The sequence below is a fragment of the Mercenaria mercenaria genome, chromosome 6 (assembly GCF_021730395.1).
Source record: "Mercenaria mercenaria strain notata chromosome 6, MADL_Memer_1, whole genome shotgun sequence".
NCBI classification, from domain to species: domain Eukaryota; kingdom Metazoa; phylum Mollusca; class Bivalvia; order Venerida; family Veneridae; genus Mercenaria; species Mercenaria mercenaria.
The window spans coordinates 60,721,976-60,742,494 of record NC_069366.1 but is presented as its reverse complement, the minus strand read 5'-3'; the positions used below and the strand labels follow the sequence as shown (position 1 = coordinate 60,742,494).

General features: G+C 35.3%; 2 protein-coding genes across 3 annotated transcripts; one reads left to right on the top strand and one right to left on the bottom strand.

The window, feature by feature from the left end:
- Positions 1-5,990: 5,990 nt before the first annotated feature.
- LOC123548755 (uncharacterized) lies at positions 5,991-7,527 on the top strand. The gene is made up of 2 exons (XM_045336280.2): positions 5,991-6,145; positions 6,657-7,527. Exons 1-2 carry the CDS (start codon positions 6,082-6,084, stop codon positions 7,391-7,393), a joined length of 801 nt encoding a protein of 266 aa, XP_045192215.2. The 5' UTR covers positions 5,991-6,081; the 3' UTR covers positions 7,394-7,527.
- A 1,795-nt stretch (positions 7,528-9,322) lies between these two features.
- LOC123548752 (vitelline membrane outer layer protein 1 homolog) lies at positions 9,323-16,766 on the bottom strand. Of its 2 annotated transcripts, XM_045336276.2 has the most exons (7): positions 16,685-16,766; positions 16,525-16,567; positions 16,061-16,146; positions 15,600-15,775; positions 14,825-14,934; positions 14,355-14,567; positions 9,323-14,156 (listed from the first exon to the last, which is right to left on the bottom strand). In XM_045336276.2, exons 2-7 carry the CDS (start codon positions 16,540-16,542, stop codon positions 13,902-13,904), a joined length of 858 nt encoding a protein of 285 aa, XP_045192211.2. In that variant the 5' UTR covers positions 16,543-16,567; positions 16,685-16,766; the 3' UTR covers positions 9,323-13,901. The 2 variants fall into 2 exon arrangements, with proteins under 2 accessions (XP_045192211.2, XP_053402038.1); XM_053546063.1 differs by lacking the exon at positions 16,685-16,766 and having other exon boundaries at positions 16,525-16,678.
- Positions 16,767-20,519: the final 3,753 nt, after the last annotated feature.

The following is a 20,519-nucleotide window of genomic DNA, read 5'->3' as shown; positions in this document are numbered from 1 at the left end:
TCTTGTTCATGTAGTGAATGAGTTTCATGTTTTTTTCCATTACCGTAGCCAAATATAAACAAATATTTGGCAAGAGATTTATGAAACAGAAAGTATCGTGAGGTTTCGGCTATAACCAATATGAAAAAAATGAGTTTGTGTTAAAGTTTTACTTTACGCCGATTTGACACTAAATTAAAAACGGGAACGATTATTAGAAATACGTACTAAAAAAAAAAATAAACACGAAATAACACGTTTGTGTGTCTAAACAGTAATGTATATTAGGCTATCGATATTAATACACATTTGAAACTAACCACAGTATGAATTTGTACTATTATATGTTTCAAAAATTAATTTGTACAATTAAGAAACAAGCACCTTTTTAAAATATGACTACGACTTATAAATACACAAGATCTGCAAAAACATTGTAAATAACAAACCGCTTCAGGCTGTGTTGGTCATATGGTCATATGGATAATGATAAAATTAAATAGTGAGCTGCACGATTTTCAGAAAATATGTTCCAGTATTTTTATGACCGCAAGATCAAATGATCTTGGTGCATATTGTTTTTGCTCTGTCTGTCTATCACAAAGTTTAACCTTGCTTATAATCCATTAATTTCTTAATGGATCTCTTTGATACTCGCACACATTTTCTCCTAGTCCAAAGTTATTCACATTGATGTACAGACATTTCATCTTGACCTTCAAACACATACCATATTTTCCAAATTTGGGCTTATGGATCCCTTTCATAATAACATACCTTCAAAGACAGGTTTTTTCAAGAGAAAACGAAATTTACGTATAATTTATTTTCCAACTATCCTGCACCGATCATCTATCTGTATTTTAAAGAATAATATACGCTTGTAGGGTTATATCTGAGGAGGACGGAAGCAATTTGGGGATGGGGGATGGGGGTGGGGAGGGGATAGGTGCAAGGTGTTTGTGTGCTGTGGTGGTGACAGGATACAAAAGGGCAAGAAACTAAACGATGTTTTCTTCTATTTTTTTGCTGGGATTGATGGGGGGAGTGTAAAGTAATATTTTAAAGTTACGTCTGGACACGAAATGTGATGGGCAGATTTTACCTTGAACTTTGACCTCCAACCCTAGTTCATGCACTCTGCACATCGTCTCATCACATCCTACCTACATCCCAAGTTTGAAGTCAATACCTTGAATGGTTCATAAATGCTCCGGACACTAAATATGATGGACAGACTTTACCTATTAGTTCATCTTGTGACCTTGACCTTTGACGTGTAGACCAGGTTTATGTTCTGTATATTTTGTCTCATCACTACTAAACTACATGCCAAGTTTAAAGTCAATACTTTGAATGTTTAATACGTTATGCACCGGACACTAAATAAGAAGGACATATTTGCACTTTAAGCTCAGTTTTTACCTACAGAGCCGGCTCAAGCAATCTGCACATCGTCTCATCGCCATCTATTTATATGCCAATACCTTTAATAGTTATAAAGTTATGCTCCGAACACGAATTATGGTAGACGGATGGACGGTCTGACAGACAGACGCATAGATCATCACATAATACGTCCGTTTCTTTTCAAAACGGGCGTATAAAAATTTAAAAAAAGCAAACGATCTTTTGGGAGCGGGAGGTGGGGGTTGCAGAGAATAATGTTGAATGTTACACTTAGGACATAATTTTATTTTTCATAACCTCTTACAATATTCTAAGTTTTAAAGCAATAAATAAGTTTTTAAATTGTGCTATGATAGACATATTTGAGCGAGAGATCAGTTGGTGACCTTGACCTTTGACCTACTGACCTAGTTTATACGATCTTTACTTAATGTCCTACCGACACTTACCTACGTATCCAGTTTTATGTCAATTTTTAAGTTACGCTCCGAATACCTTAAAGAGGGACATATTTGCACTTAGCTAAATTTGTTTCTGTGACCTTTTACTTACCGACCCAATTCACCCGCTCTTCACATCATATTATCGTCATCTAGCTTTCCGCCAAGTTAGTCAATACCTTGAATTGTTATTAAGTTATATTTTTTTTTTTTATATAAAGTAATAACTTTAAAAAACTGTTATTAAGTTATGCACTAGACATAAAATATGACAGACAGATTTGACATTGCTGTGATCTTGACCTTTGATCTACCTCCCCGATTCATGAATTCAGGACATCGTGTCATTGCCACCTACCTGTATGTCATGTTTGAAATCAATACCTTAAAGAGAATTCCTATAGTTTTTTCCTTTATAGAATATTTTCTTTTATTATACCTCACTTTTCTCTACAATGGTAAACTCCCATTACCCGAAAAGGAGATATTTTGACTATCAGAAACCTTTTCAACCTTTTTGACACGTGACCAAGAGGTCATGTGACCGCGCTGATATTTTGAATGTCATATAAGAGCAAATAACTGCTTCAGTTTTTAGCCACATGATTGCCTCCCTTGTACACAATATCATATTGTAATGACGTTGCTATTCAATGTGTACATAACTGATTACCGCGCTAAAGATGAAAGTATTGAATTAAATGAATCAAAAACATTTTAAAAACTTTTTTTATGTGTTTAGTTTTGTTCGGTATAATAAAATAAATACCATATGGCAGCGTGTGTGACATTGATATTGTCAACCCTCGGAAGAGAATGTCACCACTCGGCTTTCGCCTCGGGTGACATTCTGCCCTCGGGTTGACAATATCAATGTCACACACGCTGCCATATGGTATTTATATAATCCTATTCTGTCGTTCATTTCGCATGAACACCGAAAACAAAAGTTTCATTTTTTATATTTACATACTAACATGTCTCGATTTTATTTCCAATTAAACAAAGAAGGCAATTAATCTCTGCATATTCTGCGATTAACAATGGTTGACGCACGGACCGGTAAGAGAGCATTTTGACGTCAATAATGACGTAAAATTCCCGCATGACGTCCGATATATTACTCTTCGGGTAAATGAAGCCCAGTACAATATTCATTAAAATATGTCAATGTGCAAGTCAGAATGAAAACAATCAAGGCCTTCTGGTGGTTTATCGTCTAATTTACCACGTGTCAGAGTTCAGATGCGTAGGGACTGAACCATGAGGGCCTTTCCTTTTAGTGTTCATACGAAATGAACGTCATAATTTTGGGGTGAATGTAAATATTTTGTCGTAAACGTTGTCGCATATCCTCGTGTTAACCACGAAATAGTGCTTCCCTATTTCCCTACCTGTTTAGATAAAAGACATAACTAGAATCGAAATAAAATAAAGCAGTGCCATGTTTTATTTAAGAAATAACTTATAGCAAGGAGTGCTTAAACACTATTTATGCACGATGGGTGGTTATTCGTCGGGCGTAATAATTTCACGAGGGCGCAGCCCGAGTGAATTTATTTGAACGACGTATTACCACTCGAGTGCATGAATAGTGTTAAAACACGATTGTGCTATAAATTATTTGGATTCTAATATGCCCTAAATCTAAAACAGTAGATAAAATACAGAAGCGTTCTTTCTTGGTCGCAACAAAAACTTTGACGTCTCCGCACGTTAACGTGACGTCACTCTAGCGTAAGAGTGCTTTAACAGAGACAAGCATATAAGAACGTATCTTATTATCTGAATCGGTTGTACGTTGCTTCTAATTATTCATTTGGGCTACGCTCTCGTATAATTTTAGATATGATAAAACATGGTTGTCTCAGTATTAATACGACCCGATTTGTTTGCCAATGAACTGTAATGTTTTGCTAGTACGACATACCTGATACCGTCATACGTCATTAACAACCAGATAAGTTAAGAAAAACAATGCTTTGCAATGGCTTTGTCCGCCCGCTTAGCTCAATAGGGACAGTTAGGTCACTGCGTGAGGTATATGTTCTATAAGACATCGTGTCTGAAATCATTCGTCCTAAACATATGATTCACGTAGGAAGTTAGTAGTTACTTGCGGAGAACAGGGTCACTTGTTTCTGTTGAAACGTCCTTGATGTCTTGCTTGTATAAATTGTGAAGTCATTAAGTAATCAATTCAATATTACAGAAATAGCTATGTACCATGCGGTGAACAATAAATATATCCGACTTCATACTATGTTTATTTCGTACATCATAACAATAACATTCATTACTTAATTTGTCTTTCGGCATGAATCATATCAAGATAAAATCTGTCTTAAAATAATCATTTAAAATTGTAGGGTATTTCCACCTATCATATTATGTCATATAGCAATTTATCTGGGACAGTTAAAGGTGGTCAGTAACATTTTATCAACATTTTGTGACCTTTTTCATTTTTAGCCCGACTATACGAAGTATATGCAGAGCTATCCTACTCATCCCGGCGTCGGCGTCCTTCCACGTCCCCGAATTGGCTAAAGTTTTTTTTACGCTTTCTCTTTTTTTCTCCTTATCTCTGTAATTACTTGATGGATTTTTTTTTCAAACTTAAAATAGTTATTCCTCATCACCACCCACATCATATGGAACAGGGACCATAACTCTTGCACCAATATTTGATGAATTATCTCCCCTTTTTACTTAGAATTTCAGGTTAATGTTTTGGTGCACTTTCACTCTATCTCTGTTATTACTAAAAGGATTTGATTCAAACTTAAAATAGTTGTTCAGCCTTATCTCTCACATCATATATCTCAAGGTGCATAACTCTGACACCACTTTTTTCATGAATTATGCCCCCTTTTACTTAGAATTTATGGTTAATTTTGATGCATTTTCTCTTTATCTTAGTAATTACAAAATGGATTTGATTTAAACTTGAAGAAGTTGTTCCACATCATCACCCACATCATATGACACAAGGTGTTTAACTCTTGCACCAATATTTATGAATTATGTCCCCTTTTTGCTTAGAATTATACTTATTTAGTGCTTTGATACACTTTTATCTTTACCTCTTTTATAACTTAATATTTTTGACACAGACAAATGCACGATGGGCGGTTATATGTCGGGCGTAATAATTTAACGAGGGCTGTGCCCTCGTGAAATTATTTGTACGACGCATTACCGCCCGAGTGTATGAATAGTGTTAAAACACTCTTCTGCTACAAATTATTTCGATTCTAATATACCCTTAATCTTAAACAGTAGATAAAATATAGTAGCGCTCTTTTTTGGTCGCAACAAAAGCTATGACGTCACCATACGTTAACGTGACGTCATTCTAACGTAAGCGTGTTTTAACAGAGACAATCGCATTAGAATTCAATATATTTTCTAACTTTACATTTATATTTCACTGATAATGGGATATTTCAACATTCTTAACCAAAATGCAAGTTTTAAACGGAACTCATATATTTCCAATCTATCCTGGTTGCTCATTGAAGATAGATAAAGGGAGGTAATACTAGTTTTACAAACTTGCATTTTTAATTTATTTTCTCTTATTATATATCGGCAGAACAGTGGGCTAAAAAACATTTAGTTTTAAGTGGTCAATTATAAGTTTTATTTGAGGCACAATGTATGCAGGATTTGAACTACTTGATGTTGTTAAATGTTTCGGTCCCTTTGGGTCCATTCTGTATGTAGTTGTGTAACAGGATTCCGTTTAAACCGGTGCTAGGGACGTGAGGGGTGTTGTACATTTTATTACTTTTCAAATCCAGAGATCGCGTGTTCTAATTTATAGTGTGACCGTATAACCTAACATCAGTTTACTTGTACTAGATGCATTTGTTTTCGAGAATGATACTAATTAAGAAATAAAACATATATTTAATACATGTCGTGCCACAAAATGTTCGAATTGAGTTGTATTTGGGTAGAAAATTTATTTCGGTGCGAACATAACTATATAGAACAACTATTTGGCGTACATTACAAGGCAATACAAAACTATGTCACGACTTCCGCTTTGTTACGTGTTATTATTTACAGCGTAGATCTAACTGAAACATGTTACGTGTGCACTACTTCACTAATTTCATTTGATGATTCGACATAGTTTCCGTATTTTTTGTAGGTAAAATAAAGTAACATTTTTTGTCCATTTCGGCATAAGTTTTTCAAAATTTAGTAGTAGAGCTCTACTCTAAAGTGCATCTTGGTGAAAATGGTATATTCGGGATGTATTTTGATGATTTTTCTGTTTCCCTGCAGTACAATCTTACATAAAGGTATGTTTTACGATCTGATACGGCAGCAATGATAATAATTCATTATTATTTTCAATGACTGTATTAACAAACACTTAATGCGTACATATACATACATAATAAATATACATTTACTTAAACAGATACTCAATTTAATAAAGACTCTTATACTTAACTTAACAGTAGCTTTTCAGCTGACGCATAAGTCACGAAAGAAAGTTTTACTTGGTAGGACATCTAATGAAAATGGAAAATCACGAAGTCTCCGCATGTGATGTTTTTGCATGCTTGTACATCCGGAGAATGCCGAACGAGGATACGTAATCACACGGAAAGTGCCGAGTGTCATCACGGGTCCATTACCTTGACGACACAGACTTTATTTACCAGCATGCTCAGTTCTCTGTTTTACGTGCAAAAAAAAAGAAAAAAAAAAAAGAAAGCTACTCGGTTCAGCGCACAAGTCACATAAGATGTCACAACAAATGTCTTGTACCTTTGCCTTTAAAATTAAATTATACTTTTTTTCCAGATTTTGCCAGCAGAGTACAGTCAGTTCTTCGCCGGTTTGGGATATTTCAACAGTATAACGGTATACCTGACTGCATTGATGTCGCTCGTACAAAGGCACAGTCTCTGTTTAACTCACCGAATGCGTTGGATAGCCGGGACAGTTATTATGCCGTTATACTTATAAACATGTTTTCTAATCCGTCGTGTACTCTCTCTAAAACGGAAAACAATGGAATTTTCTACAAAAGGTTAAACAAAGAACTACAAAATACTAGACCAAGAGGACCGGAGTCTAAACTATGGCGTAAGGTAGGGAGTCTGATCAATAAAGCGCTAGAGATCATGAGGCTCGAACCTGTCGATGTTGTTTACCGTGGATGCGTATACCATCCGGATTTTTCGCAACCAGAATTCAGTTTTCGGAAAATAACAAGCACATCCACGGATCCCTTGATAGCAGGAATATATTCTGATTGTAAAACTTTTATTCTAATTGAAGACGCTCTTGGCTTAGACATTGAGAGATACTCTCAGATCCCGGACGAATCTGAAATACTTCTACAGTCAACTAACGTTTATTTGGTTGAGAAATATACAAGAAATGAGACGGAAATACACGAAGAAATGGAGAAGATATTACCGGGGATGACGCCGCCAGAAGTGTTTGTGCGTTTACGACAGAAACACGGGACTAAGCATACATTTCTTTCTCGATTATTAAGTTGTAGTTTCGGGATTTGCAGGTCCGGAGATTGACTTTCTTCAAAAGTGTTCTGCTCCTTGCTAAATATTATTTGTCGCTATTTCATATTTTTGTCATTATGTTACATTTCTTACAAATAAATAAAGCAAAGGAAGACGAAAAGAAGTCTAGAACCAAATTAAGAAAAGGTCTTATTTTTTACAACTTTGCAATGTTCTAAACTTTGATGATTTGTTCTGATTTGTTCGCCTAAATTTTCCCTCCGCCAAGAATTGACAAGCTTTCTTCACAAAGTGTTGATCTATAAGCATAAATAGCTGGTCTTCTTTATTTTAACCGTGACCATGTGGTTTAGGTCGCTGACTTTGAATAAAATGCCCCCTTGCCGCTGTGGGTATTTACATGAGAAAACCATCTAGCTGACTTAAAGAATGTCACCATGTGCCCGCTCGTACCTGAAATAATGTCTGGAGGTAGCAGGAATGTAACAATGTGACCTATAATTGTGTCCGCATTTGTAAATACTAAATACTAGAGCGTATATAATTACGTAATTCCCTATTAATAAATGTTTCGGTATTTTACTTCCGCATTCAACAGGTATTATTTTATACCAAGTTCAAGTCACATTTAATCTAAATATTTAGTGAAGTAAACAAATACGTTTTAAAGTGGCTTCTGTAAAACAGGATTCAAATGCTTTAAAGGGGCATGTGCCCAAATGTGTGTCGCAATTCAAGCAATTATCGTTTTCTGTAACAGACGTAAGGTAAAGACGTAAATGAATAAATATAACTCGTTTGTAATCATGAGAAGTGTCTTAAAATCTACATTGTAGAAAAATTCTATTTGCAAAAATGTCATCAAAATTGTAACTTTCTCTTAGACTGTCATCAGGAGAACTTGTTGGCCCGGTCCTTTTTTCACACGAATCTAGTGCAAAAATAAGCTCACGACTCCAATGTTTTTTATTTGCTTATCGTTTTTATTTTAAAGTTCATTCTAAAGTTATGAAAATCAGGGTTTAATAAAATTCGACATTGTAGTAAAAAAATGATTTGAACGTGCAAAACTACTTTATGCCATCAGTTTGTTTGTTTGTTTTTTGTTTAACGCCGTTTTTCAACAGTATTTCAGTCATGTAACGGTGGGCAGTTAACATAACCAGTGCACAGGTGACAGTAGCGTACCTAGGATGCAGTATGGGTCCATGAGCCATATACACTTAAATATATTACAATCATTACGTTTTCTAAGAAAAAAATGCCAAAAAGTCATTTAGAAAATGTTTTGCCCCTGTGACAATGAGCCATTAGGACCGGAGTCTAAACTATGGCGTAAGATATATACAATATATAGGGAGTCTGATCAATAAAGCGCTAGAGATCATGAAACTCCAACCTGTCAATGTTGTTTACCGCGTATGCGTATACCATCTAATGGCTCATTGTCATTGTCAAGCTTGGTAAAGAGTTTCCCAATTAACATGCGATTAAAGAACCCAAACAAATTGGACAGGCAGTTTCTGACAAGTTTTTTAAAGTTTCGTCTATTATGCACATATAGAGAAAATTAACAACGTCCCCACCCCCTCCGGATGCCATGTTTTTTATGGATCAGAATACCCTAGAAAATCTTGAGAGACTTCAACCAAGGAACATTTATGTGAATCATTTAAAAATAAGAGAAGATGCTGTTTGACGGGTTTTCCATGTTTAGTTTTTGCCGCCATGGTTTTGACAAACAAGATTAATTTTAACGATTTTCGTAAATGGTCAACCCAGGAACATTACATTTTGTGTAAATACTATTTTAAAATCAAGCGAACAGTTTCTGACAAGAAGGCTTTTGATGTTTCAACTACATACTGGGAAAATTGACCTTACGCTCTTCAGAAGTGACAATGAATCCGAATAATGAGAAAAATGTTGGCAGAGAGTATTAAATCCAAGGAACATATTTTTTGAATAAAGCAAAAGGTGTCCCATTCGACACGTTGGACATATATATTTAATTATGATGATCAGTGTACAATATACATGAAATTAAAACATGTTATCATATTAAAACATGTCATGCTTAAAATTAACATGTTTAACTAAAGTATAGTGTCATTCGTAAATGAATTACAAGAGACCTTTAATGAACTATTGATTGACATTTACATTACTGTATGAATAACGGTCATACATATCCCAAATACTAGATTGTTACTGCTAATCCAAGGTTTGAATACTGCATTAAAATGTTTAGAATAAGACACTTAATAGTAAACGGGCGCTAAAAGCGCACAACAAAAAAGTGGTACATAAAAAATAACAAATATCCTTTATGATCAAATCATAAAGTAACTGATTAGCAATATCATTCTAGGATTATCATTTATCAAACTTTAAAAGAGAAAACAAGACGAAGGTACATTATGTACATAGTGTGAAATAAATCTTATATTCTGTCAAAGAGAGTAAAAGATGACCGTACATTATCAACGTAGTTTAAAAGATCTTTCTTTTAAAATATTGAAACAGGCTCTTGTACTATCTCTTATCAATACTGGGTTGGAACATATTTCCTTTATCTGATCTTGTTTTGATATAATACAAAAAAAATTGATTTATAAAAACAGGCTTTGTTAAACAAGTCAACTTTAACGTCATAGTACATGACTGTGGCAATCCATGCAAAAGTGTACGTTTTCCATCTTCTAAATTATCACAAAAATGACATTTTCTGTTTCCAATATCTATACCTCCAAAACGCCGCGTTTCAATTCTCAATGGTGCCGCACCACAGCAGAATTTACTATGACTATTTGGAAGTATAATTTTACAATGCTGTTCTATACTAAATTCAGATTTAAACAGTGAATTGGTGCACAACTTTTATCTATCTCTATTTCTGGTACTATTTACCTGATTCAATCTGGGCTTCCAATCATTAACATACATACGCATAGACGTTGCCTAAATTGTTGCTATAAAAATATGTTTAGGTATTGAAGTATCAATACAACAGTCGTGATTCAGATCTAGACTAACCAAATACGACTTAACACTATGAAACCAGTTCTTACATCTATTACTCGACTTAACATTTGCCCATTGTGTGACACGTTTATCAATTCTAGGATGAAGAAATACTAGCCCAGAAATTGCAAACAGATTTCCATTGTCGTACAGCTGGGGGATCCCATCCCATTTCACCATTTACAGCTACATTTGAGGTGTATCTCCTGACTCCAAGGAAGAAACGCGTTGCCTTTTTGAACAGCATTCACACAAGAGTATGATTTCTTTTTACCCTAGATAGATGAACCATAATCATTGACTAAAGAATCATACAATATTTATTAATATCCTATGTAAAACCTCCACAGCAATTAAAAGACCTAATGCGGGTTACAGCTTTAAGTGTTATGTTATAGTTTAAATGTTCATTTAATACAAGACCAAAATAAGAATAACTATCAACAAAATCTTATGATTTTTTACACCCCAGTGAAACTCAATTCTATTGAACAACACCAGTCATTAAGGCAGTCTAATAAAAACTGTAAGTCATGTTCGGTTTCAGCTAATAAGACAATATCATCAGCACAGAGTTAAATACCTTCCTCGACCGAAAACTGAACTATTTAAAACAAGTTTTACATATTCTGTGCTACTATCTGGAATTCCTTACCAAGTCATATAAAAAGAGTATCATCAGTAGGGCAGTTCAAATCACTATATATAGCTTGGCACAACACACAATCATAATACTTAATATTTCTAATATTGCACTTCGTATAGTTACAGTATAAACAAAATACTGGTATTAAATGCACTTGTCTGTCTTCTATATGTTACAATGTACCATGTAAATATTTTAGATGTATATGTTATGTATTGTTTTGAGGGCCTCATGGAAGATTGATGTTGTTCGTCAAATGAGTTTTCCTCGTTAAATAAAGGCTTTATTATTATTATTATTATAAATACATATTATTTCTTCACCAAAAGCTATTCCTGTATTAAATGACTTCAAATATGTAGCCAAGGCGTTGATGCAGAAATTAACAGAAGGGGTGATAGACACAACCTTGTCTCAATCCACATGAGCCATTGAACCAATCAATACATAATCCATTAAGTCTTACACAAGACAAAACAGTACTACATAGGGATCTTACAGATTTTAATAATTTTCCAGATAAACCTATTGTATTGTCTAATTTCTTCAGAAGTTTACATCTATTAATTTTTGAAATCAATGAACGTACAAAATGTAAACTTCAACTTGTGACGTGTTTCAATAATATTGGTAGAACATAAAAAATGGTCAACTGAGCTACGTTTCTTTCGAAAACCATTTTGTTCATCAACAAGAGATCACAGAGTGATCTTGGCGCCCACCATTGAGCCATTTTTTGAATGTTCCAAATTTCAAGACTAGCTCAAGGTCAAAATCAGGGTAAATTTCATTTCGGTACAGAACACTGTGCATGTGGTCCATGCATGTGTTTCAAATTTGAAAGCTGTAGCTTGAGAAATATTAAAGTAGGTCACTAGATCAATTTCAAGGTCAAAGTTCATTTTGTTACACAAAACTATGCATGTGCTTCAAATTTGGAGGCTGTAGCTTGAGAAATGTGAAAGTAGGTACTAGGTAAAAATCAATGTCACATTTCAATTCAGAACACAAAAATATGCATGTGGTCCAAATTTGAAGCCTGTAGCTTCACAAATGTGAAAGTAGGTCACTAGGTCAATCTCAAGATCAAAGTTCATTTCGGTACACAAAACTATGCATGCGGTCCATATTTGAAGGCTGTAGCTTGAAACATGTGGAAGAAGGTCACTAGGTCAAAATCAAGGTCAAATTTCATTTCGGAACACAAAACTACGCATGTGGTCCAAATTTGAAGCCTGTACCTTCAAAAATGTGAAAGTAGGTCACTAGGTCAATGTCAAGGTCAAAGTTTGTTTCGGGACACAAACCTATGCAGGCAGTCCAAATTTGAAGGCTGTAGCTACAGAAATGTGGAAGTAGATCACTAGGTCAAGATCAAGGTCAACTCATATCAAGGTTCATCTTGCTTCTCAAAACTATACATGTGGTCCAAATTTGAATGTTGTAGGTTATCGACAAAAAGAAGTGTTTCCCTATATAAGTCTATATGAACCATGTGACCCCTGGGGCGGGGCCATATTTAACCCTAGGGGAATAATTTTAATAAACTTGGTAGAGAACCACTTGATGATGCTACATTACAAATATCAAAGCCCTAGGCTTTGTGGTTTGAACAAGAAGATTTTCAAAGTTTTTCCCTATATAAGTCTATGTAAACCATGTGACCCCCAGGGCGGGGCTATATTTGATCCTAGGGGGATAATTTCAATAATCTTAGTGGAGGACCACTAGATGATGTCACATACAAAATATCAAAGCCCTAGGCCCTGTGGTTTTGGACAAGAGGTTTTTCAAAGTTTTTCCCTATATAAGTCTATATAAACAATGTGACCCCTGGGGCGGGGCCATATTTGACCCTAGGGGGATAATTTGAACAAACTCGGTAGAAAACCACTAGATGATGCTACATTACAAATATCAAATCCCTAGGCTTTGTAGTTTGGACAAGAAGATTTTCAAAGTTTTTCCCTATATAAGTCTATGTAAACCATGTGACCCTCAGGGTGGTGCCATATTTGACCCCAGGGAAATAATTTGAACAATCTAGGTAGAGGACCACTAGATGATGCTTCATACCAAATACCAAAGCCCTAGGCTCTGTGGTTTTTGACAAGAAGATTTTCAAAGTTTTTCCCTATATAAATCTATGTAAATTATAGAAATAAACAAAGGGCCATAACTCACTAAAAAATATTGAACCAGTCTGATTTTCAGGGGGACACAACTAGGATACCAATACATCATTCTGACAAAGTTTGGTCAAAATCCCCCTGGTAGTTTCTGAGGAGATGCGATAACGAGAAATTGTTAACGGACGGACGGACGGAAGGACGACGGACCACGGACGCAGAGTGATTTGAATAGCCCACCATCTGATGATGGTGGGCTAACTAGAACTTCCTGAACTTCTGCCCGTGTTGTCATTTTTTTATTCAGGACATTACAGTTTAACTTGACATATGAAAACACAATACTAGTATGTGAAATACATGTATATCTAAACTCTCAGGAACAGTTATACGTCTGCATGGGCGTAAGTTAACTTCATCAAAAGCATAAAATACCAAACATAAACTAAACACACATACACACATGCAAAATGTTTATGCACATTTAAATGCGCATATAAACTCATTTGTTTGTGGTGCATCTTCGCATAGCATCACTTTTACAAAGAATTAATCCCTTTTGTAAAACAACTTCATAAATGTTAAAACCCTGACACCAGAAAACCAAAACGGAAAGAAAGTCAAACTCATATTTATGAATGTGAATGCTAACAAATCACGCCGTACTTCGTTGTAACTTCCACGGAACCGGAAAAATCTCTGTTCTGTTACAAGTACAAAATTGTAATTAAAATTGTACAGAACGTGAAACATTCTATTTTCACTTTAAGATAAAGTCACAACAGAAGAAACGAACGTCATTTAAAGCAGTGTTATCGCCCTTTGATAGATGACCCTCTATTCGAGTTTGAATCCCACATATTGCCGACCCTTTTGGACACTTTTTACTCCATTGTCCATATTCACCCTCGGCTCCAGCAATATGACCTACTAGTTTATGAGGATGGTGGATCCGCTGTAAATCACGACATGAAAATCGGATTTCGTTTGCCATGGTGTCATCCCCAGTTTGTTTCTGAAATTAAATGAGTTGGTAGATTCGAAATGATTGAAGGCAGTTACCTATCAAACATAATGAAATGGAACAGAACACTTATCTTCAATAGAAATGTTTTCTAAAGTTGCAATTTGAATCTATTGTTCACATTTCGGGATACCATACGAGAAATATACTAAAATGCCATGTAGAAATATCGTTCAATAAAAAATGTACCTTTGTTTGCACCCTAAGGGCAAATCTCTGCAAGAATAGAGGAGCATCTTTTCCCTTTGGACAGAAATTATCTCTAGTCCATTGACCTCTATGACCTGCCGCGGACTGTATAGGTCTGTGTAACTTTTGCTGTACACCGTTCTTGTCGGCACACTGAAGACTAATAGCGTTCAGTGCAGTATTGTCGGCGTCAGGTCCATTACGGTGTTGGTACTGCAAAATAATAATTTCACTTATCCTTAACGGGAGGGGTGGGGGATCTGGCTTGCAGCTTTTACTTAATTCCCATGGACTGTTTATTTAAGTTTTGGTTGAAACGTAGGTTTATAAAAGATTATACTTCACTAACAATTTTTAGACTTCGCTAAGCCATATTTTAATTTTCCAAGTTCAGTTAAAGGAATCGCGGTTTATGTACTTTATTACAAAAGTTAAGGACCAAATCAAAAAGAAAAAATAAAAGTACATACTTTCATATTAAATCCATTTGCAAACGTTCCTTCTGGGCAAAATTGCGGTGTAAACCATAATCCATATGGGCCCCCGTTTTTAACTGTTAGTGTTGTAGTAACACGGCTGTCTGAAATAGATTTTTTTTACATTAAATTGAAAATTTCTTGCATGTTCTATATCTGCAAATGTTTACGGAGATGCTATAAGAAAATGATTTATTTGAAACAAGCATTACCAACTCTGTTACTTTTGCTTTCTTCGCGTATGTCAGTTCTATAAACGCAATGAAAAATGCAATAGGGGTAGAATACAGAATAACTTTTGCCTTAACGTCTGAATGGAAAGTTTTATCATTTTCAATATTACAAAATAGTAATATGACTTCCAAAAAACATATGTAATAAATGGCTGAAAGTAACACTATTGCAACAACAGTCTTTTTTATACTTAGACTCAGTACTTCAATACTTGGACTCAGTACTCCAATACTTGGACTCAGTACTCCAATACTTGGACTCAGTACTCCAATACTTAGACTCAGTACTGAATATTTTCTTATCCTCTGGGATCATGAAATCCATTCAATTTTATTGCAACAGAGTTTCGCTTACGTCGGCACTCACTTAGCGTGAGGGATGTTGCCTTATCATTACCTCCCAATGTACAGATTCAAGCCAAGTCTGCTATTATTTTGCTTGGTAGTTTTCTATGCTTTTACTCGAATTATTCTTTAATGGACTCAGTCATAAAATTAAAGATATTTTTAAAAATCTGTTTTATATCAGTACTTACTGGAAAGCAATTCTATATCGCTTTGCCGCCTGAGCGAGTCTGTCAGCGTCATGGGCTCTATCCCTGTCCATGTTTCATTACTTTGAACATGGTTCATTGCTTCAGGCCCATGCATGTAAGAAGCTCTCCTGCTTTGTAGTGTGTCCATTTTGGCTTCGTTTTTAGTTTCCGACTTACTGATATTATCATGAAACATAATAAATAAAGTTAATCATGAATGGTCAGTTTTAGAAACGTTCACTTACGCATAGTCTAGTCAAATTATTTATGACGTTACTGATTAACGTTATTCAATAAAACTTAAACGATAACAATTAATGCGCATTGTGCAGAATTGTTTGGCTTGATACTGTATTATAGCCTTTTACATAATAAAAGTCATCCATCGGCTGTTTTCCTTTTCAGCATTTTTAAAAAAAAGAAAGGGAAAATAAAAAAGACAGAAGAAAACGTATACGTACTTCAGGTTGTGAGAGAGATACACATATAGAAAGGCCCCACCAATCACAATCACACATACAGTGGAACATATGAAGAGCCATCGCTTCTGTAAATGGAAATATAAATAGTAGATTTAAGCTATATATCTCAGAGGGTGATTTCTTAAAAAATTGTTACAAAAAATCAGATGGTTTAAGATATGAGCAAACTTCAAGATACTATCATCTGAATAATGTTTAACTCGTATATGATTCTCGACAAAGATCAAAGATTGTTATTTAACATTAACAACAACAAAAGCAGCAACAGAGAAAACAACAACAAAAAAGACTAACTTGATATCAAACAGAAGGTAAATATTGAAATATTGCAAATTTTTATGCTTTTAAAAAAAAATATTTTTACAAAACTTTACAGACATATAAGAATATAAGATATATTTACGTTTACAAAGTTAAACAGTACTGATATAAATGTAACAAACCCAGTTTAATTTCTCCATTCTTGTTTATATCTGTCTCACCAGCCTGTCAGAAGATAAATTAGCATAATTAACTGCAATTTCTAATTTCCCAAGGTAAAATAATTCATAAACTTTTTCTCACATTTATTTTAGCATACTAATGATATAATTCTAAACTTACTTAACAAATACCCAAACACTGACTGCGTTCTCCAAGGAGAACTTTTACGTATTAAGCTGTAATGAAAAGTGTGGGATCCTCTGATGTTGATTACGTAATGCAGTATTGTACATGCAAACCCGCGTTATTGCGTATTTATAATGCGTTTTAAAAAGTAGGTCAGCTAAGTTTCAGATTTATCTTTGGAACTAATACGCAATTTTTAGGCGAAGCAAAGACGGTCAATCTCTCTCAATGATAGAAATAAACAAAGATTTTGTATCTATGTGAATCTAAGATCAAATGCAAAATACATTGTGCTAAAGTATAAAACCTCAGGTGTTAATTTTGTTTGGTCTCCTAAGAAATCCTGCGATATTATCAATAAATGCAACAATTGTTGGGTAATAAGAACATTTGATGTTTTGACCGTTTACAAAATTTACAACAAATACCGGCTTAGATTAAAACAGATAATAGGTAAGGGTAGATTTTCGGAAGCACAGAGCACCAAAAACACAGCCCCAGCGCCACGCATTTACATAATAGGCCCACCAAAAAAGAAGCTGTAATGGAAAGATATTTCAGACGGGTTGTTTCGAACATCCAACAAGTACATATTAAATTATGCTAAATATTGATGGAGGGGAAAGGAACGGCAAGGGGCGAAATGGGGTCAGGGGGTGGGGTGGGGGATGGGGTGGGACAAACTTTCATAAGAAAAAACAAATAAATATCAATTCGAATGTAATTAGATAAAGTAATAAATTTTCGGCATTATATCGACTCATACACATTTTGGATCTGTGATGAGGAAGGTAAATTATTGCTATTTATAACATGTAAACATTGGTATCCCAATGTCGTTATTTTTATGCTGTTATTATCTATTTTCTGCGTAATTGTATATCAAGGTTCAATTATTTTAAAATTATTACACAGAAAACGCATTTATCAAAAAATACATTTTTAACTACATATATCCAAGTATCTTGGTGACACTTTTAATCATGGACGGTTTTCCGTTTTCAAAAATAACGAGATGCATCTTTTTAATAGAATAACATCCAAACAAAGCTCATCAATCGGTTTTAGACAGCACTAGAAATTTAGAAGATGATACATTGTTACTGTAAGTCTCGGGTGTGACTATGTTATAGACTGTTACATGTATGGGCTTAGGTACAGTATACGATTTTACAATTGAACAAGTTAATTTATATGTTTAAAAATTGAACAAAATAGTTTTGAAATGTACACACAATCACGTGTAACAATGGATCGTGGGGCGAATCCTCCTTGAAAATAGTTCACACTGTATAAGACAGAGTGTGCATTTCAAGCACAAAAATCTGAGCACATCTGAATGAAATATACACATTACCGTCCTGCATGATTGGAGTGCACGAAGAGAGTTGGATTCGGGGTCCTCTTCAAGAAATTTAGAATTTATACAAGACAAAACTATGTATTTTAAGCATTCTTAGAAAAATTCTGAGGTAATAAGTTAAAAAAATTACTAATCGACTGCATATTCGGAATACAGGTAAATATTGGGTTTTAATTCCCCCCCTCCCCACCCCCCCCCCCCCCCCACCGCTACCCCCCACACACAGACACTGCGCAAAAAAAAATGAAATTTAAAAAGACAAATTGGTGCATTTTAAAACATCTTCGATAAAAAAATCTAAGAGAATCATGTTGAAATGTACACATTACCCGCCTGCATAACTTGAGTCCAAATATGTTATGTTATACCAGATTTATATCCTTTTTCATGATAAACATTTTCAAAGGCGCTTTACAAATAGCGCAACCACACAGGGCGCGAAATTCACCCTCTACTAGAACAGACATAGAACGATCTGACAAGAGCGGTAGCATGCATTTCCACTACCGTCCATGAACAGGCTCAGTCAAACCGAGCCTGCAACATTTCCGTTTCTGTCGCGTTGAGCGACCTGTGAAGTTTCACAGCAGCGTTGTTTGTGCCGTGTGGCGGCCGTAAAAAGTCTCCCCGTACATTCAATCAGGGCTGTTATATTTCGATCTTCTTAGATAGTTCAGCAGGACTTTTATGTCGTGTTACTGGTACTGTTTAGTTTCTCAACATGACCATTTCGGCCTGGGTGGTTCCAATACTCCCGCTTTCATAGCCTTTGGTATTGTTTAATCACCCCTTGGATATGGTGCCTGCGTTTTAATTTTGTCTTTTGACAGTTCCTGTGATACGCAGGCTCCATAACGTCAGATCCCCTTCCTAAATTTCTGTTTGTTTAGTTCTGCCCATTGTTTTCTCGTTTAGGGCCAACCCTTTACTTTATCTGGGGACCAAACGCCGCTCTTCATGAAATTATACGCCTCAACACGTGTACCATTGAAGGTTCCATGTTCACCGCCGTTTGAATACATCTCCGGATGTCTCAGAATTGCTTTTTGTACTTTTAGCATGTGTAAATGTTGAGTTCTGCTCAACCTGGGGCTAGAGGGCGTGGACGGTAGCATGCATTTCCACTACCGTCCATGAACAGGCTCAATCAAACCGAGCCTGCAACATTTTCGTTTCTGTCGTGTTGAGCGACCTTTGAAGTTTCCACTTTTCTCTATTTTAGAGTGAAATAAAGTTCCCTGAACAGATGGAGAAAAATTCTTTTTAGATACAGGCCTGTCCGGCTAACTTAGCGTAGCTCTTTGCGAATAGACAGTCTGGTTCTTTAATGTAACCTGTGTTAACACCGGTACAAGCGAAGCCGTCTTTCATGGGAAGAACTAGTACAAGCCTCTTAGTCAGGTGGGAGACACTCAAGAGCATCTCAGAAATTTCCAGTGCCTGGACCGGAATTCGAACCCGGCCGACCCCTATTCCAAATAGAGATGGGGTTTAAGGTACTCCCCTGGTTCGAGATTATACAAGATAAAATGGTACATTTAAGACATCTCTGACAACAAATCTGAGCAAATTAGGTACAAAGGTACGCATACACAATACTCGTCTTCGTAATTTGAGTAAATTGAGGACTGTAGAGGTGGAAGGCTGCGGGTTCGAGACCCTCGTAGAAAAATGCGAAAATTCAATAAGACAAAACTATGCATGTTTAAGCCATTTCGGACAAATGAATCTGAACAACTCAGGTTGACAGGTTTACCATGCTAGACTGATAAATCGGAGAAAAGTTTAAGTTCCATAAGAAAGTGATTTTATTTTCAAATGAATTTTTTCAGCCTGTTTAAACAAAAATTGTTAGCAAAATGTTATGTGTTTCACAAGCAAAAGTAAATAATTAAGTGCTTATGTAAGAAATGCTTGGAGTGAAATATGTGACACCAGAGAGTTTGAAATATCAACCTTCGCCTTCCCCTTCAACGTCTCTTCGAAGTTAACGTATTAAGTTGAAGTTCGATTAAAATTCCTTGAGATTTCAAGCCTTAGAATGAACCTTACTTCTTTTAATCCGCCCCGCCCATTCAATTTTTCCGTAATTATGATCCTTTCTTTTCGTGCATTTTGATATAAATTGTCCGAAAGGGCAGGACTTTTACAAGAGGTTTTAAAAAAGAAAATTAAATTAAAAACATTTCAATTAATAAATTAATATAATCTCATCACATGGATATTAGTGCGATTACGATAAAAAACAAAAACAACAACAACCCCCTTCCCCACCCGCAAAAAAAAAAAAACAACAAAAAAAAAACATACAATGTGAACAATGTAAAAACTCATTGGTGTTGCTCCGAACATTTAAGTTTTATGTAAAATGACGTCAATATACAATGCACGATTGTAAATCATACATGGGTGAAAATAAAAATGACAAGAGCTGTCCGTAAGACAACGCGCTCGATTATTCGCAGT